The following is a 17666-nucleotide window of genomic DNA, read 5'->3' as shown; positions in this document are numbered from 1 at the left end:
AATCTCGAAGTCCTGGAAGAATTTGATCACAGCATTGCCATAATTACAGAAGTTATTATGAGTTTAATATTGAAAATTACTTGAAAATAAGGTACTTATGTAATAATTTCTGGGGGAAGATACTTGTTTTAAAAGTCAACAGTATAAAATAGCAGTTAATTTTTTTATATTTTATTTTTAAATCTAAATTTAAATTAGAAACAAGGTTGCTTCACATGTCAATTCCAGGTCGCTCTCAGTTTCCCTCCCCACCTCCCATACCCTCCCACCAACCCCTCCAATATCCCCTTATTTCCCCAGGGAGGGTGAGGCCCTCCGTGGAGGTGTCCATAGTCTGTCATTTTATCCAGGGCAGAGCCTAGACCCTCCCACAAGAGTTCAGGATGAGAATGCATCTCTCAGTGTTAGATGGGAGCCCAAAGTCCATTTGTATACCCGGCATAAATACTGATCTACTACCCAAGGCTCAATAGTTTACCTAGGCCTCCTCATTGACACCCACATTCAGGGGGTCTTGAACAGTCCCATGCTGGATTCTCAGGCGTCAGTCTGGGATTCAAGAGCTAACCCTTGTCAGGTCAGCTGTTTCTGGGGGTTAAACCAGCCAAGTCTTAACCGCTTTGGTCATCAGTCCTCCCTCGCTGTCACTGGATTTCTTGAGATCAGCTCAGTGCTTAGCCGTGGGAGTCTGCCTCTTCTTTCATCAGCCACTGAATGAAGGTTCTGTTTTCCAGACTCTCTGGCCATGGGATTGTAGGCTGGGACCCCCCAGATCTATGTCTAAAATCCACATATGAGGGAATACATGCCATGTTTCTCTTTTTGTGACGTGTTACCTCACTCAGGATGGTTTCTTCTAGTGCCATCCATTTGCCTGCAAATCTGCTGAATAGTACTCCATTGTGTAATTGTACCACATTTTCTCTATCCACTCTTCTGTTGAGGGCCATCTAGGTTGCTTCCAAGTTCTGGCTATTACAAATAATGCTGCTATGAACATAGTGGAACAGACATCCTTGTTGTATGAATCGGCATCTTTTGGATATATGCCTAAGAGAAGAGTTGCTGGGTCTTGTGGAATGTATTATTCCCATTTTTCTGAGGAATCTCCATACTGATTTCCAAAGTGGCTGTACAAGTTAGCACTCCCACCAGCAGTGGAGGAATGTTTCCCTTTCACCACAACCTCTCCAGCACATTGTTGTTGGTGTTTTTCATTTTAGTCATTCTGACAGGAGTAAGACAGTATCTCAGAGTTGTTTTGATTTGCATTTCCTGAACGGCTATGGATGTTGAGCACGTTTTTAAGTGTCTGTCATCTATTTTAGAATCCTCTGCTGAGAATTCTGTATTTAGTTCTGTACCCAACTTTTTGATTGGATCCTTTGGTGTTTTGGAGACTTGCTTTTTGAGTTCTTTAAATGAAGGCAGCAATTATTTTATAGATTATTTTCTTGTCTCTTCACTTAGCCCCATTTTGTGTTATATTATTCACTCTTAACATCGAAATAATCAGTTCTTCAAAACCTTTCTTCTTGGTTCATATATGTAAAGGTAACTAGTGTTAGGAAAGCCTGTGTCTCTCAGGGGCACAGTCATCTGCTGCATGGTCTGAGAAGAATAGTCTCAGAAACACCTTATTCTCTCAGTAATCATATGACTAAACAGTGAAAAGACAATAATCACTTATTAAAGTGCATTAGTTCTGGTTTGTATGATTAGAAGCAAATATTTTCTGTCAATTGAATCAGTCCTTTTTTTCTTTCTATTTTTTTCTATTCATTTCTTGCATTTCTGGAAATTGAACACAGAACCTTACAATTGTTAGTTAAAGAAGTTTCACTTGCTATATCCTTTTATAGGTACACAAAATATTATAACAGAAATCATGGAAGTATGTTGTTGACATATATTCTGAACATTTTATCAAAAGTAAAATTTAAAAGTTGAGTTTTTTCAGTCTAATAGAGCAAAGGATTACCATCCTACAATCCACACTGCCAGAGAAGTTAGGAAACAAGGAGGACCCTAAGAGAGATATACATGGTCCTCCTGAGCAAATTGGGAGCATGGGGGGACATGAGAGGGAGTTAGGATAAAGAGAAGGGTAGAAGAAGAGGGGAGAGGACTATATGAGGGAGCAGGAAGTTTGAGTCAGGGGAAGAATAGAAGAGAGCAAGAAAAGAGATAACACAATAGAGGGACCCATTATAGTTTTAAAGAAACCTGGCACTAGGAAAATGTCCAGAGATCTACAAAGATGAGCCCCAACTAGGAATCTAAGCAATAGTAGAGAGGCTACCTTAAACACCCTTCCCCAATAATGAGATTGATGACTACCTTATATGCCATCCTGGAGCCTTCAATCAGTAGCTGATTGAAGCAGAAGCAGATACCCACAGCTAAACACTCAGCCAAACTCCTGGAATTCAGTTGCAAAGAATGAGGAGTGATGAGCAAAGGAGTCAAGACTAGGCTGGAGAAACCCATAGAAACCTGAAGGTGGGGGAACTCATGGACAGATAGCTGGGAAACCAGCATAACACCAATCCAGACTCCCTAAATATGGGTGTCAATTATGAGGTCTGAGCAATCTATGAGGCCTCTGGTAGTGGATCAGTATTTCTCCCTAGTATACGAATGGATTTTGTGAGCCCATTCCACATAGACAGATAGTCACTCAGCCTAAACACATGGCCCTGCTCCAAATGATATGACAGACTTTGAAGATCTCCCATGGAAGGCCTCACTCTACTTGGGGAACAGAAAGGGGATGGGATTGGGGGTCAGTGAGTGGCACCCAACAAACATTTTATGTATACAAATAAACTAATCATTGAAGATAAATTGTATGGAAGTGGTTAAGCACACAACTAGCCATTGATGTGTGATCACTGTATGCTAATGCAGAAGCTGTCTGTGTCCCTGTGAATTTATAGGCCAGTTCAGCAAGTGTTGAAAGAGGCATCAGACAGCTCATGAGGACAAGTTACAGAAGCAGGAAGGCAGATTCTGGATAAAGGAGAAGGGAGCAAGCTTTAGTCTTTGTAGCAAATGTATGATGAAACTGAACAATGCTCATATTAGCAAATGAGAGAATGTGCTTAGAGCCAGAAGGAAACATCTGTGCATCCAGGTCACCATGGTGTGCTTCCCTAGAGATCTCTCCAAGTTTTCAGTTTGTGGAAGCTGATGTCCTTCTCTGTGAATATGTTAAGTAATACTTCTACAGGACTAAAGGAGCTGACACATTGATTAGTTGGCATATGCTAAGTTATGAAACATTGTCATCATTGTCTCTGCTAGTTTTCCTGTCTGTGTAGGTTCATTTCCTTCATGTCATTGTTTTAAACATTCTTGGACATTCTTTGGTGTTTTTTTCAACAGATGAGATACTACTTGCATGGTACATTTATAAACACAATAGGACTTGAGACTAGGAAAGAATATATCCTTAAACAAGAATATGTCCACACTCATTAGGACAGCATAATCAATGACTGTAAATAATTACTTTTTCTTAATTGCATGCAAGACCTTCTTCCTTCTTTCTACAGGAAAGATGAACTGTGGCTAGTTTTTAGTGGATGCACATGATTTAATAACACTTTTCTTTTGGTTTAAGGTGCTATTACATGTGCTTCTGACATGTTCAGCTGCCAGGGCTCCCATGCCTGCGTGCCCCAACACTGGCTGTGTGATGGTGAGAGAGACTGTCCCGACGGGAGTGATGAGCTCTCCTCTGCAGGCTGTGGTATGAACATTAACTGACATTTTGTGTCTAAGGCATCAGCTGCAGAATATTGGGGGATTGTTTTTCTCATACCACAATATCCTTCTTTCACTTTCCCTATCCTTGGACCTCTAGGGTCCAGATGAGATGTTATAATAATAGTAGTTTATCATTTCTTCTACATTCAGAGTGTTTTAAATGCTCAATGTCAGCACCAATTTAAAAACTATTTCACTGACTGCAAGTTTACTATTTAAGCTCCAAAATAGTACAACTCCATTATGTACAGAATTTTCCTGTTAAGCCACTATCCCCTTCAAATTGTTTTTGAAATGCCTATTACAGATACGCTATAAATGGCTGCTATTAGGTAAATATGGTTCAGGAAGTCAGTGGACACCTTTCAATTCTAGATATGTGATATTAACCCTTGGGTCAGATAAAGAAAGCATCAATAGGACTGAAGGGAACTGTAGGATCAAGAGGAAAACCTTTGCGGTCAGATAATTTACAAACTTTCTAACTCAAAGTCATTTCAAGGAGAGACTGAACAGTAAAAGTTTCATAAACTCTTTTGCATGATCAGGAGGATGAGAAACCTCAGCATGTGTCTGTAGATGTCAAGACCAACTAATGATCTCTTGAGCAGGTTGTTTTTCAGGAAGGTTCTGTTTGTCAGATTCAGTGTGTTCAGTGAAATCTGACAAAGTTATAATTGATTTTAAAGACCCAATCTTCATGTCTTTAAAATATAATGTGTGAATGTGTTGTCACCTATGTATGTCAAAGGAATAAAAGCAAAACATAAAACATTTGATACAGCCTTACTTGCTTACTACTCATCCTGTTGTAGAATATACAAAACTGTGATCTTGAAGCCGATGTGTTTCTGGGAAGGTCAATGTTGCCACAGAGGGCTGAATTACAAAGGACTCTGAATATATTCAGAAATCCAGATGATCCCACATGCTATTGCTATTGTAGTAAGTTAGTACCCTGGGAGGTACATTAACATTTGTAGACCACATGGGTATTATTCAATGAATAATGCTAAAACATAACAAATTGTAGTCAAGTGACCTGATAGTGTTAATGAAAAATAAGTTGCTGTTGCTCTGCTTTAAAGAAAAACATACTTGTCAGGATTGACATAATTCACTTCAGTTAGAGAAACTGTCACAGCTCAAAGTTGATGCCTTATTAACAACTCTGAGGTTCACATTAATTAAAATGTGCAAACTTAATGCTACTTATGTGTGACTTCTACACAGCAGATCAAAATAAATTAGTAGAAAGTCAATTATATTGGACTACACACACACACACACACACACACACACGGATCCTTTCTGTTTTACTGTTTATGATTCTATGTTGACAATTACTAAGAGGATAGTGAAAGTTGGATCATCTGGTGTAAAGGGAGCTGGCCACAGGAGACTGGGAGGTATGTGGGAAAGTAACTGTAAAAATCTCAATTCTCAGAGTGATGTACTTAAAGGACACTAGATCTTCACAAAAAATATACCAATAATCTTGTGCTGATTTATTGAAAACTGCACCATATTATTGCATCTTGAAAGACAAAGACATGAGGCATTTTCCAAGGGGACAGCAGTGTTTACTGTTTTTAATACCCATTGTGTGTTAATCAGTACAGTCGTAAGATTTTTCATTTAAGGCAGTTTTTATTTACATTATAAATACATGGGAATAATAACTAGAATTCGTATAGAAATAGGAATTCTGAGAGTACCTATGAATTGCTGAACCTAACTTGAAAGATAAGTGCTACATACTTTTATGGGATTGATTTAATTATCCGCATTAAGCAGACGAAGAAACAGATGAACAAAGAAGGTGCTTACTTTTTCAAGCAGGCAAAAACAGAGCCATTTATGAGACTTGTGCAGCTGCCATTTCACTATAGCAGATCACAGATTTGAAACTTTCACAACACCCTGAACCTCGAGCAGTATAGCAGCTGTACTGTTAGTTGACTGTAAAGAATTCTGCTAAGGTTTGTGGTTCTGTGCATATAGAATCAAAGTGGATTTTCTCTGAATGAATTTTACTACACATTTGAATCAGCCATTACATAGATCTTGCTGGAACACTGCTTCCATGTGACTGCGTTCCTCTAAGATCAATATCCCATTGCAAGAGTCAGCATTCATGGTATTGGTAGAATTATGATGGGATTCATTGCCTTGCACATGTTAGTTCATTGCCTTGCACAAGTCTTTTTTGAAGGCTACCAAAAGATTTTTCTTATAGGAACAGTGACACTCTCAGTCTTCCTGGTGTATCCTCCATGTCTGTCATGGACATTAATGGTTTCTGCTCACTCAATTAACCTTCGAGTCATGCATGCAAGCATTAGAATTTTAATATACATATGAGATCATCCATTTACCTAATACATTTAATGGCAATATGCTAGAATTTTTTAATTTTTGGAGTACCTAGAAATTGATAGAAAAAAGTTTCATACTGTACACTTCAAGTATGAGAGAAGATAAATTATGTGCTCACATAATTTTACTTTATGTAATTTCTTAGCACCCAATAATACATGTGACGAAAACGCTTTCCTGTGCCGCAATAAGGTGTGCATTCCCAAGCAGTTTGTGTGTGACCACGATGATGATTGTGGAGATAGTTCAGATGAGTTCCTGCAGTGTGGTGAGTATGACGTTTCATAGGATTTATCCATTCAAGGTTTGTTAAAGGGACTCTAAGATATACAAGTAACCAAAATAAATATAGGTGTTTATTAGTGTCTTAAAGTCAGTGAATTTAGTATTACACAATGGAGTGGGGGAATTTTTAAAATCCCGCATAGGTACACTCATTTGAAAACCATTTCCTCTTATTATGGATTCAGAACAATTAGCATTCAAATTGGAAAATGGCTGGAAGGAACCTTTGTGTAAACGTAGTTAGGGTTACTTTGAAATTTCAAATGAGCAATGACTATCTTGTTCAATCTTACAGTTTAATAAAATACTTGCGAAAATAATGACATCCAAACAACCCCCCAAAAATTATGTTAAATTCTGCTATATAACATATAAGCTATCAAGAAAAAATGTACTTAGCATTTTCTTTCATCTTTTACTTTGATATATACACTACTTCATGTTCAAATTTTACATTATGATCACCAAATATACCTCTGCATTACATTGTTTATCTAATTATAAGACAGATATTGGGGTTCAAGCTTCAAGCTGAAGATCAGGAAAGCAAACAGCTGGTCGTTAGCTCTTACCTGTAGTTCAGCTCAGAAAAAAGGGGTGATCCTCATACTGCTCCTAACTTTACTTCTTTTCAGATTCATTCAGACTGCTATGCTCTCCTCAACATGGCTATAAACTAATCCCAAGATTGACTACCAAAGACCCTACTACTGTCAAATATACCTCCCTAGTGCTGGGATTAAAGACATGAACTCTGTTACTCTTTTAGACTGATTTAATCTCGTGTAGCCCTGGGTGGCCTTGAACTCAGAGATCCATCTATCTCTTAATCCTGAGTCATGGAATTATAGATTTGTGCCTGGCTCCTATGGCTTGTGACTGACTTTTATTTCAGAATCCTCCAGAAAAATTTAATAAATCATAACTAATATATGACCACCATATATTCTTTCCAGAATAGAATAATTTGAGTAAATTAGTTATATACTAAAATTCAGTTTAAGTTTTTGTTTTCTCTAAGTCTGGTTGCTTTTAAATATTTAAATGTCAAGAATGAATTAATTTATACAATGCATATACAAATACAGCCCCTGTGCCTAGATATGTATCATCACCAACCTCCCATCAATGATAGAAATTCAGTGTAACCGTCTGACCTTGTTGGACTGTGGACCCAACCCAAATATATCCTCCCAGTTTCATGGATTTAGTATTCTGTCAGCTTCTCACAGTGTAGTATACTGTGTGCTTACTCTGTCTTCTCTTTGAGGTGGACCTAGAGCCATTCTTCATCCATCTCTGGTATTCTACCTTTCATCTTCCATGTGGGCTTTGTGAAATCTTACTATATTTAGTTTTACAATTATCTGATATTTTAGTCCTTCAATATATTCTAAGTATTACATCACAATATAACATAGAATCCTCTTTGGTCATCTATCTATCAATCATCTCCCTATCATCTGAAATAAGTGACTGGATTAGAAATTGCTGAGTAGATTAGTCTACGCTCAAACCCACAGAAGTCCCAATGCCTTTGCCTCCCAAATCCTGGTGTTAAAATGTGTGATATAGGGAAATGGCATGTCACAGTAAAATATAAGCTATAGAACCATCTCTTTCATGATAGTAGGATAAATACTGACAGGGACAAGAAGAAACCTAAGATGACAGTGTAAAGAGCATTCTTCCTGCCAGCCTGGTCCCAGAGCCCCATCAGTCTCAAGTGAACACACAGAACACTATAATAATTATGAAGATGTTGGCTGTTTATTATGGTTTCTTATTGGCTAGCTCTGAGTTAATTATTAACCCATAACTGCTAATATGAATATTTCCATGTGGTCTTCTCTTACCGGAGAAAGGGTCCAGACCTCTTCCTCCTCTTGTCTTATACTTGGTGACTAACTGTTCCTTTGTTTCTCAGAATCCTCCATCACTTCTAGTCTCATACATATTTCTTCCCTGTTAGCCAACAGTGCTTTGTTTATCAACCAATAAGACCAACATGTACACAGAAGGACTTCCCCCATCATGACAGGAAGTTAGTGGAATATCCTAAAGGTGAACAATGTAACTATAAACCATATAATGAATGGTGATGTGGAATGGAAAAGTACACTTGGAGCTCACTCTTGGCTGTTCAGCCATGGTATGGGCAGGATAAAGGCATTTCCAGTTCCCATGAATTTATGAATGGCATTATAACACAATTGAGTGAGAATCAGTTTTTATGGTGCAGAAAAGATGTGCAATAAATGGTTGGGGATTTGCAATTGTGGTTTTAGAGACCACAAATGTGGTGTGGATGTGCCACGTTACTATGTTGGTCATTAGCACTAAGGTTTGCTCTCAACTTTGCACAGTGAAGGAAAGAGCCAGACAGAGACAAAACAAAAGTAAGAAATAAACAGTAAAGAAATGAAAATTGTAAAAAAAAAAGAAAGCAATATTCTAGAGATGGAGTTCAGGGTTTCACCTGCAGCCCTGTAAGTTGGATTAGGAAGGGGTGTCACACAGGAAGATTGAGGGAAAGCTCTGGAGAGTGGATTATGGATACTTAACCAGGTAGAGACTGTGCAGTCAAGAGCAACAAAGATGCTGCCAAAAACTGATCAGTTAGAATCCTGAGAGACTTGAATTTGACAGTCTTTGCTTAGCATTTTTCCTTTTAATTTCTAAGAGGAATTTCTGAAGGAAGATGTTACAAGCAATGATGTTTAATTAATTAATGGGTACTGAAAGTTGTTAAGTAGAGACAAGATTTTGCAGGAAAGAAAAGCAAAGCACTGTGCTTATAGGCATAAGGGTGGACTTGCTGCTGATTGGACTAGCAAGGACTTGCTGTACCTGCTAGCAAGGACAAATGGCTAGTGCAGTGATAACAGTATGCTATAGCAGACTACAGTTTCATCATTCAGTGTGACAAACACTTTCACTAGATGTGCAATGAGTTGTCTGTGTTACTAGAACTTTATTAAGCCATAAAATTCTACCTCTAAAATCACAACAACTACCATGGTTTACTAATACTTACAAGGAACGACTTTGTTTACAATCTATGAATAGGGAAATCTCATTATAAATTCCAATTTAAAAATCAAAAACATATAATTCACATAAACAAACAGATGTAAACCTTAGCAAATGAGAGCTTATTTTGTGGTTTGACTTTGGATGATCCTAAAAATCTTCATATTGGATAGGTGATCCTAAGAATTTGCGTAAAGGATAGTTACAAAGATTTTCATGCTCATACTTCTATACATAAAATTTATTTATTTTTCCTTATTTTAGCAATTTCTTTTTACAATGAATGATTTTGCCAAGAACAAATATAACACTATGGTTACAGTGAATGGTTTCTATAGCTCAGGCTCAGTTTATCCATATGTTCTGAAAATATATCTAACCAAGAAATCAAGTATGGAAGTAGGTTCTAGTAGTTTCCATTCTGTTTTACATCCTAAAAGAAATGGGTTGGATGTAGACAGTCACTGAATAGACACAGCTGATTATGTAATCTTCATTGTCTAGAAACCTGGTACCTTATTTCCAAGTTTATATTTGGCCTTTATTCCTGCTTTCACACAACAAGTAATGGAAAGAAATGAGAAGTACTTTCCACAGAGGTACATGGCCCAATTGATTGGATGTATTGTGCACCAAGAAGGTGGAGGGTTGATTAATTTTTGTAATAGGAGCTTGTAGAATGCTTGTTTGATCTTTTCTAGGGTACCGGCAGTGTGGTGCAGAAGAGTTCCAATGTGCTGATGGACGCTGCCTAGTGAACACTCTATGGCAGTGTGATGGTGACTTTGACTGTCCTGATGGTTCCGATGAGGCACCAATCAACCCCAAGTGCAGAAGTGCAGGTACTACACTCTGGAGTACTCTATTCATACTAAACTTTCTTCTCATGTTTTTACATTTGTTTCTTTGAGACAGGGTTTCTCTATACAGTCTAGGCTGGCCTCAATCCTGGAATTCTCTAGTCTCAACCTGTTGAGCACTGAAATGAGAAGCATGAATCACCATGCCATGATTTTGAAACTTTGTTTTGTTTTATGTCTGGTTAGGTACACAGTGAAGTAGACACACAGAGTCAGACACATGATGTTTCTACTAGTTCCATGAATTTTCTACTGTTTACATTTAAGGTTGTGCCAAACCTTATGATTCATTATTCTACTCTCTTACCTCTTTGCTGTTGGTTTGAGGCAGTTTCTTGTATTGTTTGGACTAATTCAAATTGTATAACCAAATATGATCTCTAACTTCTCTCTTGAACCCATCTCTTTTTTTTTGTTTTTTGTTTTACGAGACAGGGTTTCTCTGTATTGTATTGGAGGCTGTTGGTCCAGCCTGGCCTCAAACTCACAGAGATCTGCCTGCCTCTGCCTCCCGAGTGCTGGGATTAAAGGCTTGTGCCACCACCGCCCAGCTTTGCACCCATCTCTTAAATATCAGAATTAAAGGCATGTGGCATATATTACAATATCCATCTTTAATTTTGTACTGGCATTTTATTTACAGGGAAAATTTTTCTATATAGGCTTATATAAAGTATAAACTAAATTAAAATTTAAAGTATTATTAGACTAATTCTTTATTCTGTAATAATGTTTAATTTTATGGAATAAATAATATTACTTATTATTTATTCCATTAATACTTATAATTATCACATTTCAATTAATTTTAAAATGATAATATATTAGAAAATATTTACTTAGAAATAATCCATATTGTGCATCCATACACAAATTAGATATTACATATCCTTTGAACAAAAATAGAAGAACATATTATGTACAAACATGTACACACTCACAGAAATGCCCAACCAAACTAATTTATGTAGCACTTCATTATAACAAAAACTGTTTAGTCATGTATTTTAATCCAAACTCAATTTTGCTGATATCCTGTACATGTTAATAAGCTTTCTTTTCTTGACTAAATACTATGATCTGTAATGGTCAGCATTCCAGTTTAGGTAGCTGCAAGTTGAACTCTTTCTAAATCTTTTTATGATGCCCTGACTTAAAAATTTCAGTGCTATATTTTCTGGAAGAAATGAATTTATCATTACCCAACTCTTCTACCTTTTTGGCTTTTAGTGACAAATAATTTCTCAGAGATCCATAGCTTGGAGGAAATGTCAAGTCATCTTTACACATTTGAACTCATTATTCACAGTGTGAATGAGATAGAATACATTAATATTACTATAGATGCTTCTTTTGAATATTGATTTCATAGGAAAGCTGGGTCTTTGGTAACTGTAAAGCAGGAGCAGACTGTTTGCCCTTGGCCTCCTTTACATTGTTCATAAAACCTGATACCAACCTGTGCAGCATCTTGTATGCACGTTTACTCAGGGTAATTTTTTACATACCAGTTATCATATTTGCGAGTGTTTTTTAGAAGAGTGTCATACAAAGGCATTCCTTTTATATTCCATATGTTTTATTTTCTTTTTCCAGAACATTCATGCAACAGTTCATTTTTTATGTGCAAAAATGGCAGGTGCATTCCCAGCAGTGGTCTTTGTGACAATAGGGATGACTGCGGTGACGGCTCAGATGAGAGAAACTGCCACATAAATGAATGTCTGAGTAAGAAAGTCAGCGGATGTTCTCAAGATTGTCAGGATTTGCCAGTAAGTTACAAGGTAGGCACTCATCAAAAACAGCAGATCATATCAAACATCAAAAAATGATACAATAAAAACTTTATTTCCAATATGACCTTAAAACTTGAAAAAGCATTGTAATATTTCTAGGTAAAGGGATTTACAGAAGAATTTCTATCTGAAAAAGGATACTAATGTATATATGAGCGTTATAAGAATATAGTTAGGAATAAAAAATGTCACAACTTTCAGCCCAAGGGAAGGGGAGAGTTTAGAGATAGTGAGAAGATAAAAGCTATAAAAATGTACATTCCACAAAAGTTCTCATTTCCCCCTCCTTCCTCCTGCACATCCTTTCAGTGTAATGGGTAGACATTATTCATATTAAAATATAAACTCCAACATTATCATAAAATCATAAAGAAAATATATAATTCATGCATTATTAAAACCTGGAATAAGCACAGTAGACTTAACTCATACCTAATTACTTCATCACTTTTACTAGTACAGTTTTCATGAGAAGAATGACTCAGTGGAAAAATGATGGCCAGATACAGTTTTTAATGTCATGGATATATTATACTATCACTGACTCAGTATTATTGAAATTGATGATTGATTGGGAAACTACATTTAGAATAGTTAATTTGCAGCCTGAGGCTATAACTACTTTGGTGGCATATCCCATTCATATGTGAAAAGTTCTGTGCACAGTTCCCTGCCTCACAGAAAGAAAAATAACTTACTCCAAAATTATGTTTTATGTTTTTAACTGGACACTGACTCAGGGCAATAAAGAGGCAGCCCATTGCCAGTTAGAAATAACACTGGAGACAGAGGTTTCTCTACTGAGTTCTGTATCTTTAGAACTCACCTTGGGAAATGTATATAGTTACACATATGCAGTTCATCATAAGTAACCTTAACGTGTGATTTTATATACATTTATAAATCAAGTAGCTAGAGAAATGGCTCAGCAGTACTTTCTGATCTTTCAGAGGACCAGTGAACTTCCCAATAACCCCATGGAAATTAGCTGTAACTCCTGTTCCTTGGGGTCCAACAACATCTTCTGTCCTTTATGGGCAACAGAAAACACATACAGATATAAAGGCAACACACAGGCAAAAGACACACACTTAAGACTTACACATCTACAAACATAAGAGTGTATGACACACAGGCAAAAAACACACATATAAGACTTACACATCTACACATATAAGAGTGAATTACACATAGACAAAATACACACTTATGACACATCTACACATATAAGGGTGTACGGCACATTTATTGGGGGGAGATCTTTACAAAATATCATAATAAGAAACACGTTGACCTTGTATAGTCTCAAAGGCTAAGTCATGTTGTTACATCTGTGAGAGCAAGTAGTTTCACACAGCACCAGTGGTTCAGCATCAGCTCTGTGAACTCTGTAAAGAAGGTTTGAGCAAAAAGATGTGTCCAGCATGAAGACACCAGTAAGTTTTTCCTGACTTCTCTAGAATTCTATAAAGCATTTCTGTACAATACAAATTCAACTTAATAGCCAATTGGCTAGTTTTAGTTTTAATCTCTGAATTTCTGGTATTATGATTATTTAACTGTATATAGTAAGAATTATATGATGTATATGTTTCTTAGGGTTTCTATTGCTATTAAGAGACACGCCTGACATACAGTTGGCCTCAACTCATTTCCTTAGTAGTGAAGGGAGATTTCATAACCCATTTCTTGTAACCTTGGTTCTAAATCCAAAAACATATGGCCAAGGCTGACAAGTTCTGCTGCTTGCTGGGACTGGAATTTTGACCCCTCCTTCAATTACATGTTCATCAGCTTTCTGTTTTCAACAGTTTCTTTCACAGCCTAACCTTCCTAACCTTGTCTGCCCTGGAACACCCTCTGTAAATCACTCTGGCCTTGAGTTCAGTGATCTCACAGCCTCTACCTCTAGAGTGCTGAGAATAAAGGTGTGTGCCACCATAACTGGCAATTCACTTGTCTTTAATTCCATTTCACAATTTGGAAGCTTAATGGGGACCTTGCCCTGAGGTCAGCACCCCCAGCATTTCATTTGACATCAGGATTTTCTTTAATCTTTTTTATCCCCTTGAACATAAGACTTAGCTCCATACCATTTTCTGTTGCCTCCTAGCTCCTCAGTTGTACATTTTGTAACTTTCCTTTATTAGTTTGTTCATTTTCTTTATAGATATACATTAGCATGGCCACTAATAAACATGTAGTATAGTCTATACTATGCTGTTTGGAAATCTCTTCTACAGATGAAATTAATGAAGAACTCTTCGATTTAGATTCGGGCAGATTTTTTAACAAGGGCAGAAAACAGCCCCATTCTTCACCAAAATAGTACAGGAACAGTCTCTAGGACACATACTAACTTTTCTTCTGAAACTTATTGATCCAAGCCCCCACAGTTCAAATCACCCCCAGTATGGCCCGTTAAGCTACACTTAAAACATTCTACTGCTTTCCTAAGCCAAAGACCTAAAGACCATATTCCTGCAAACAAAACTATGGTTAGGACTGTCACAACAATCCCCCAGTCCCTGGTACCAATTTTTGCCTTTATTAAGGTTTCCCTGCTGTGAAGAGATCCCATGATATCATCATCTCTAATAAAGGACACTATTTAATTGGGAGTTACAGTTCAGAGGTTTAGTCAATTACTACCATGTTGAGATACATGGCGGCATTCAGACAGACATGGTTCTGGGGAAGGAGTTGTCAGTTCTGTTTGGAAGCCCAGGCATGAGGAAGAGATAATGAATACTAGGCCTTGCTTAGCTTCTGAAACCCTAATCCTATCCACAGTGACATACTTCCTCCAACAAGAGGAAGGCATAACTACTCAAACAAGGCCATACATCCTAATAGCTCTACTCCTTATGGGTCTTTGGGGGACATTTTCAGTCAAACCACCACAATATTTGTGTGTATGTGTATACCTAACACCCCAAGAATTTCAAAACCATTCCCTTCCTACAGAAAAATAGAAAGGAAAGGTGAAATAGGAGTTTTGAAGATGAAGCTCATGGGTAGAATATTTGCTTAGCATGAACAAGACATTAGGTTGTCTCCCTAGTGTAGAAAAATGAAAATAAAACAAAAGAAATATGAAGAAAGCTATTTTTTCAGAAATGAATTGGGCTATATTTTATATTAGAATGTAGCTTAACTTATAGACTTATATCATGTATACATGTATAAGCACATACCATAAGAAGAAAGAGGAACAGCAAATGAGTCAAGACAGCACTTAATAAGAGAGTGTGTATCTAATAGTTAACCATTTTTAAGTTTTATATTTACCTAACATGTAGAAACAAATTGAACCTATAATCTTTTAAAATTACATATTAGTCTCCTAAAATTTCTTACAGTAGCATTTTAGCAAATCATGATTAAGACTTTGAAATTAAGCAAGGTTACTGGCTTGAAGAGAAAAATATTTTTAAATTATTTCACTTTTAAAATTTATAAATATTTATTATAAACCTTATACTATTATTTATAACATTGCACATATATAATTATACACATGCATATATACATTAGTTACTATAAACTTTATACTTTTATTTATTTCATTGCACATGTATAATTATACACACACATAATATATTTGTCTATAAGTTTGATTTATTAAAGTTATGTATGTGAAAAATGCTGGTGTCCACCTGACACTGGCATCCACAATCATTTCATGGACGACATTTAGATGGGGATTCTCTGAGAGGCATTCAGCCATTCTACAGAACTTTGCTTAAAAAGCATTTTGATTCAAACTTTGTGTCAAACAGTCAGATTCATCCTTCTGGACTAAATTATGATGTAATTTAATTCAGAGTACTTTCAAAAGTGAAAACATTTCTCATCCTATCAAATCCCTCTCTTTTTTTCTTACAACATTATAAAAAAGAAGCTATGAACTGAGTGACATAAGGAATTTAAAATTTTTGTGTGTGCCGCTGCATGTGTGTACATGCCTGTGACTGTGACTATAATCAAGTATGTCAGTGCTCATGGAGTCAAGAGTTATCTTCCTTGATAAATCTCTATGTTATTTTTTGACAAGGTCTTTCTCTAAACTCAGTTCTCAATTGCTTTTTGCATGAATATCAGGGATACCATCTAGGGATCTCTTACTTGCCCAGCAGACACTTTACTGAGTGCCCTACCTCTTCCAGTATTTTCCATTTCCATTTGATTTTTTAGGATTTTTCCAAGACGGGTTTTCTCTGTGTAACATCTCTGACTCTTTTAATTACTTTACATACAAGGCTAGCATTGAAGTCGTAGAGATCCATCTGCCTCTGCCTCTCCAGTGCTGGGAGTAAAAGTTTGTACAACCACTAACACCTACATCACTGTACACATTTTTAAGTGTAGTGCTATTTGTGAACAGCACATACTTAGTCTAAGTGGATGCTCTTAGGTCACTAGCTAAGGATGCAGAATGACTTTTATCGATGGATATCAAAGATTCTCAATTAAGATATGAAAATAAGAGTGTGAAATCGAATTTACTGGTTTTTGGAGTACTTCTTAGATTGGCAGTGGGTTACAGAGATTTAAACAATACATACTCTTGCTGAGTCTAATGAGATGAATAGTGATGAAAATTGGAAATTGGAAGTTCTAAAGGCCTAGGGTAGTAGTTCTCAATATACCAGTCATGACCCCTTTGAGTGTTGAAAACCTTTTCACTAAGGTTGCTTAGGGCCATTATAAAACACAGATATTTGCATTATAATTCATAATTTCAGTAAATTACATTTATGAAGTATCAACAAAAATAATTTTATGATTGGAGCTCACAACTCTGTGAGGAAGTGCATCAAAGGACTGCTCCTTTAGGAAGGCTGAGAACCAATGAAGTTGGGGATTCATCATGTATAAAACATATTTATCTAAACTCTAAGCACATTAATTTCCTGATATCACCTTATTTCTTCTACATGAATATTTTATATTAAAATTATGAATTAATATTATGAACATGCAACATCTGATAGGTTTCCTAACAGATGCAAATGTATGTCATCTTTTTCATTCTCAAACAAATAAAGGTCACAAAATTTCTATTATGAGTAGCTGTAAAATGCTCTTTTAGCTGTTTAAGTTGTTTGTTCTTAAGTCAGTTTTCAATACTCACAAACTCTCTTGTATAAAGAAACCAGAACAGACCAGGTTTAAGAACAAGAACAAGAACAGTTGCAACAACAATAATAAGCATCTGCCAAGTTTAATTTCAGTTCACACATATATAGGAGTATATACCTGTATGCATTTAACACTGGTTAATGAGAAAGAGGCCATGAATATGAAAGAGACCAGGATGGGTATCTGGGAGCATTTGGAGAGAAAAAGGGAGGGGGCAAATGTTGTAATAATACTATAACTTCAAAAATAAGAAATACATGTTCATGAAATAGATCCAGCCAGCATTGGTGGCACATACCTTTAATTCTAGAACTCGCGTGTCAGAGGCAGGCAGATCTCTGTGAGTTCAAGGACAGCCTGGTCAACAGAGTGAGTGCCAGGATAGGCTCCAAAGTTA

General features: G+C 36.5%; 1 protein-coding gene across 6 annotated transcripts in view; it reads left to right on the top strand.

Annotated features, from left to right (window-relative positions):
• Lrp1b (LDL receptor related protein 1B) overlaps positions 1–17666 on the top strand; it is a 1890041-nt gene that overhangs the window by 1617019 nt on the left and 255356 nt on the right. For all 6 annotated transcript variants that reach the window (XM_040745299.1, XM_040745298.1, XM_040745301.1 and 3 more), the window contains 4 exons: positions 3626–3754; positions 6296–6418; positions 10170–10310; positions 11925–12112. In XM_040745299.1, coding sequence (XP_040601233.1) covers positions 3626–3754; positions 6296–6418; positions 10170–10310; positions 11925–12112 — 581 coding nt within the window. The remainder of the gene's footprint in view (positions 1–3625; positions 3755–6295; positions 6419–10169; positions 10311–11924; positions 12113–17666) is intronic.

The sequence above is a fragment of the Mesocricetus auratus genome, unplaced genomic scaffold, assembly GCF_017639785.1.
Source record: "Mesocricetus auratus isolate SY011 unplaced genomic scaffold, BCM_Maur_2.0 Super-Scaffold_100004, whole genome shotgun sequence".
Lineage (NCBI taxonomy): Eukaryota > Metazoa > Chordata > Mammalia > Rodentia > Cricetidae > Mesocricetus > Mesocricetus auratus.
Note: the sequence above shows the minus strand (reverse complement) of the source record. Positions and strands in the feature narration are given on the sequence as shown.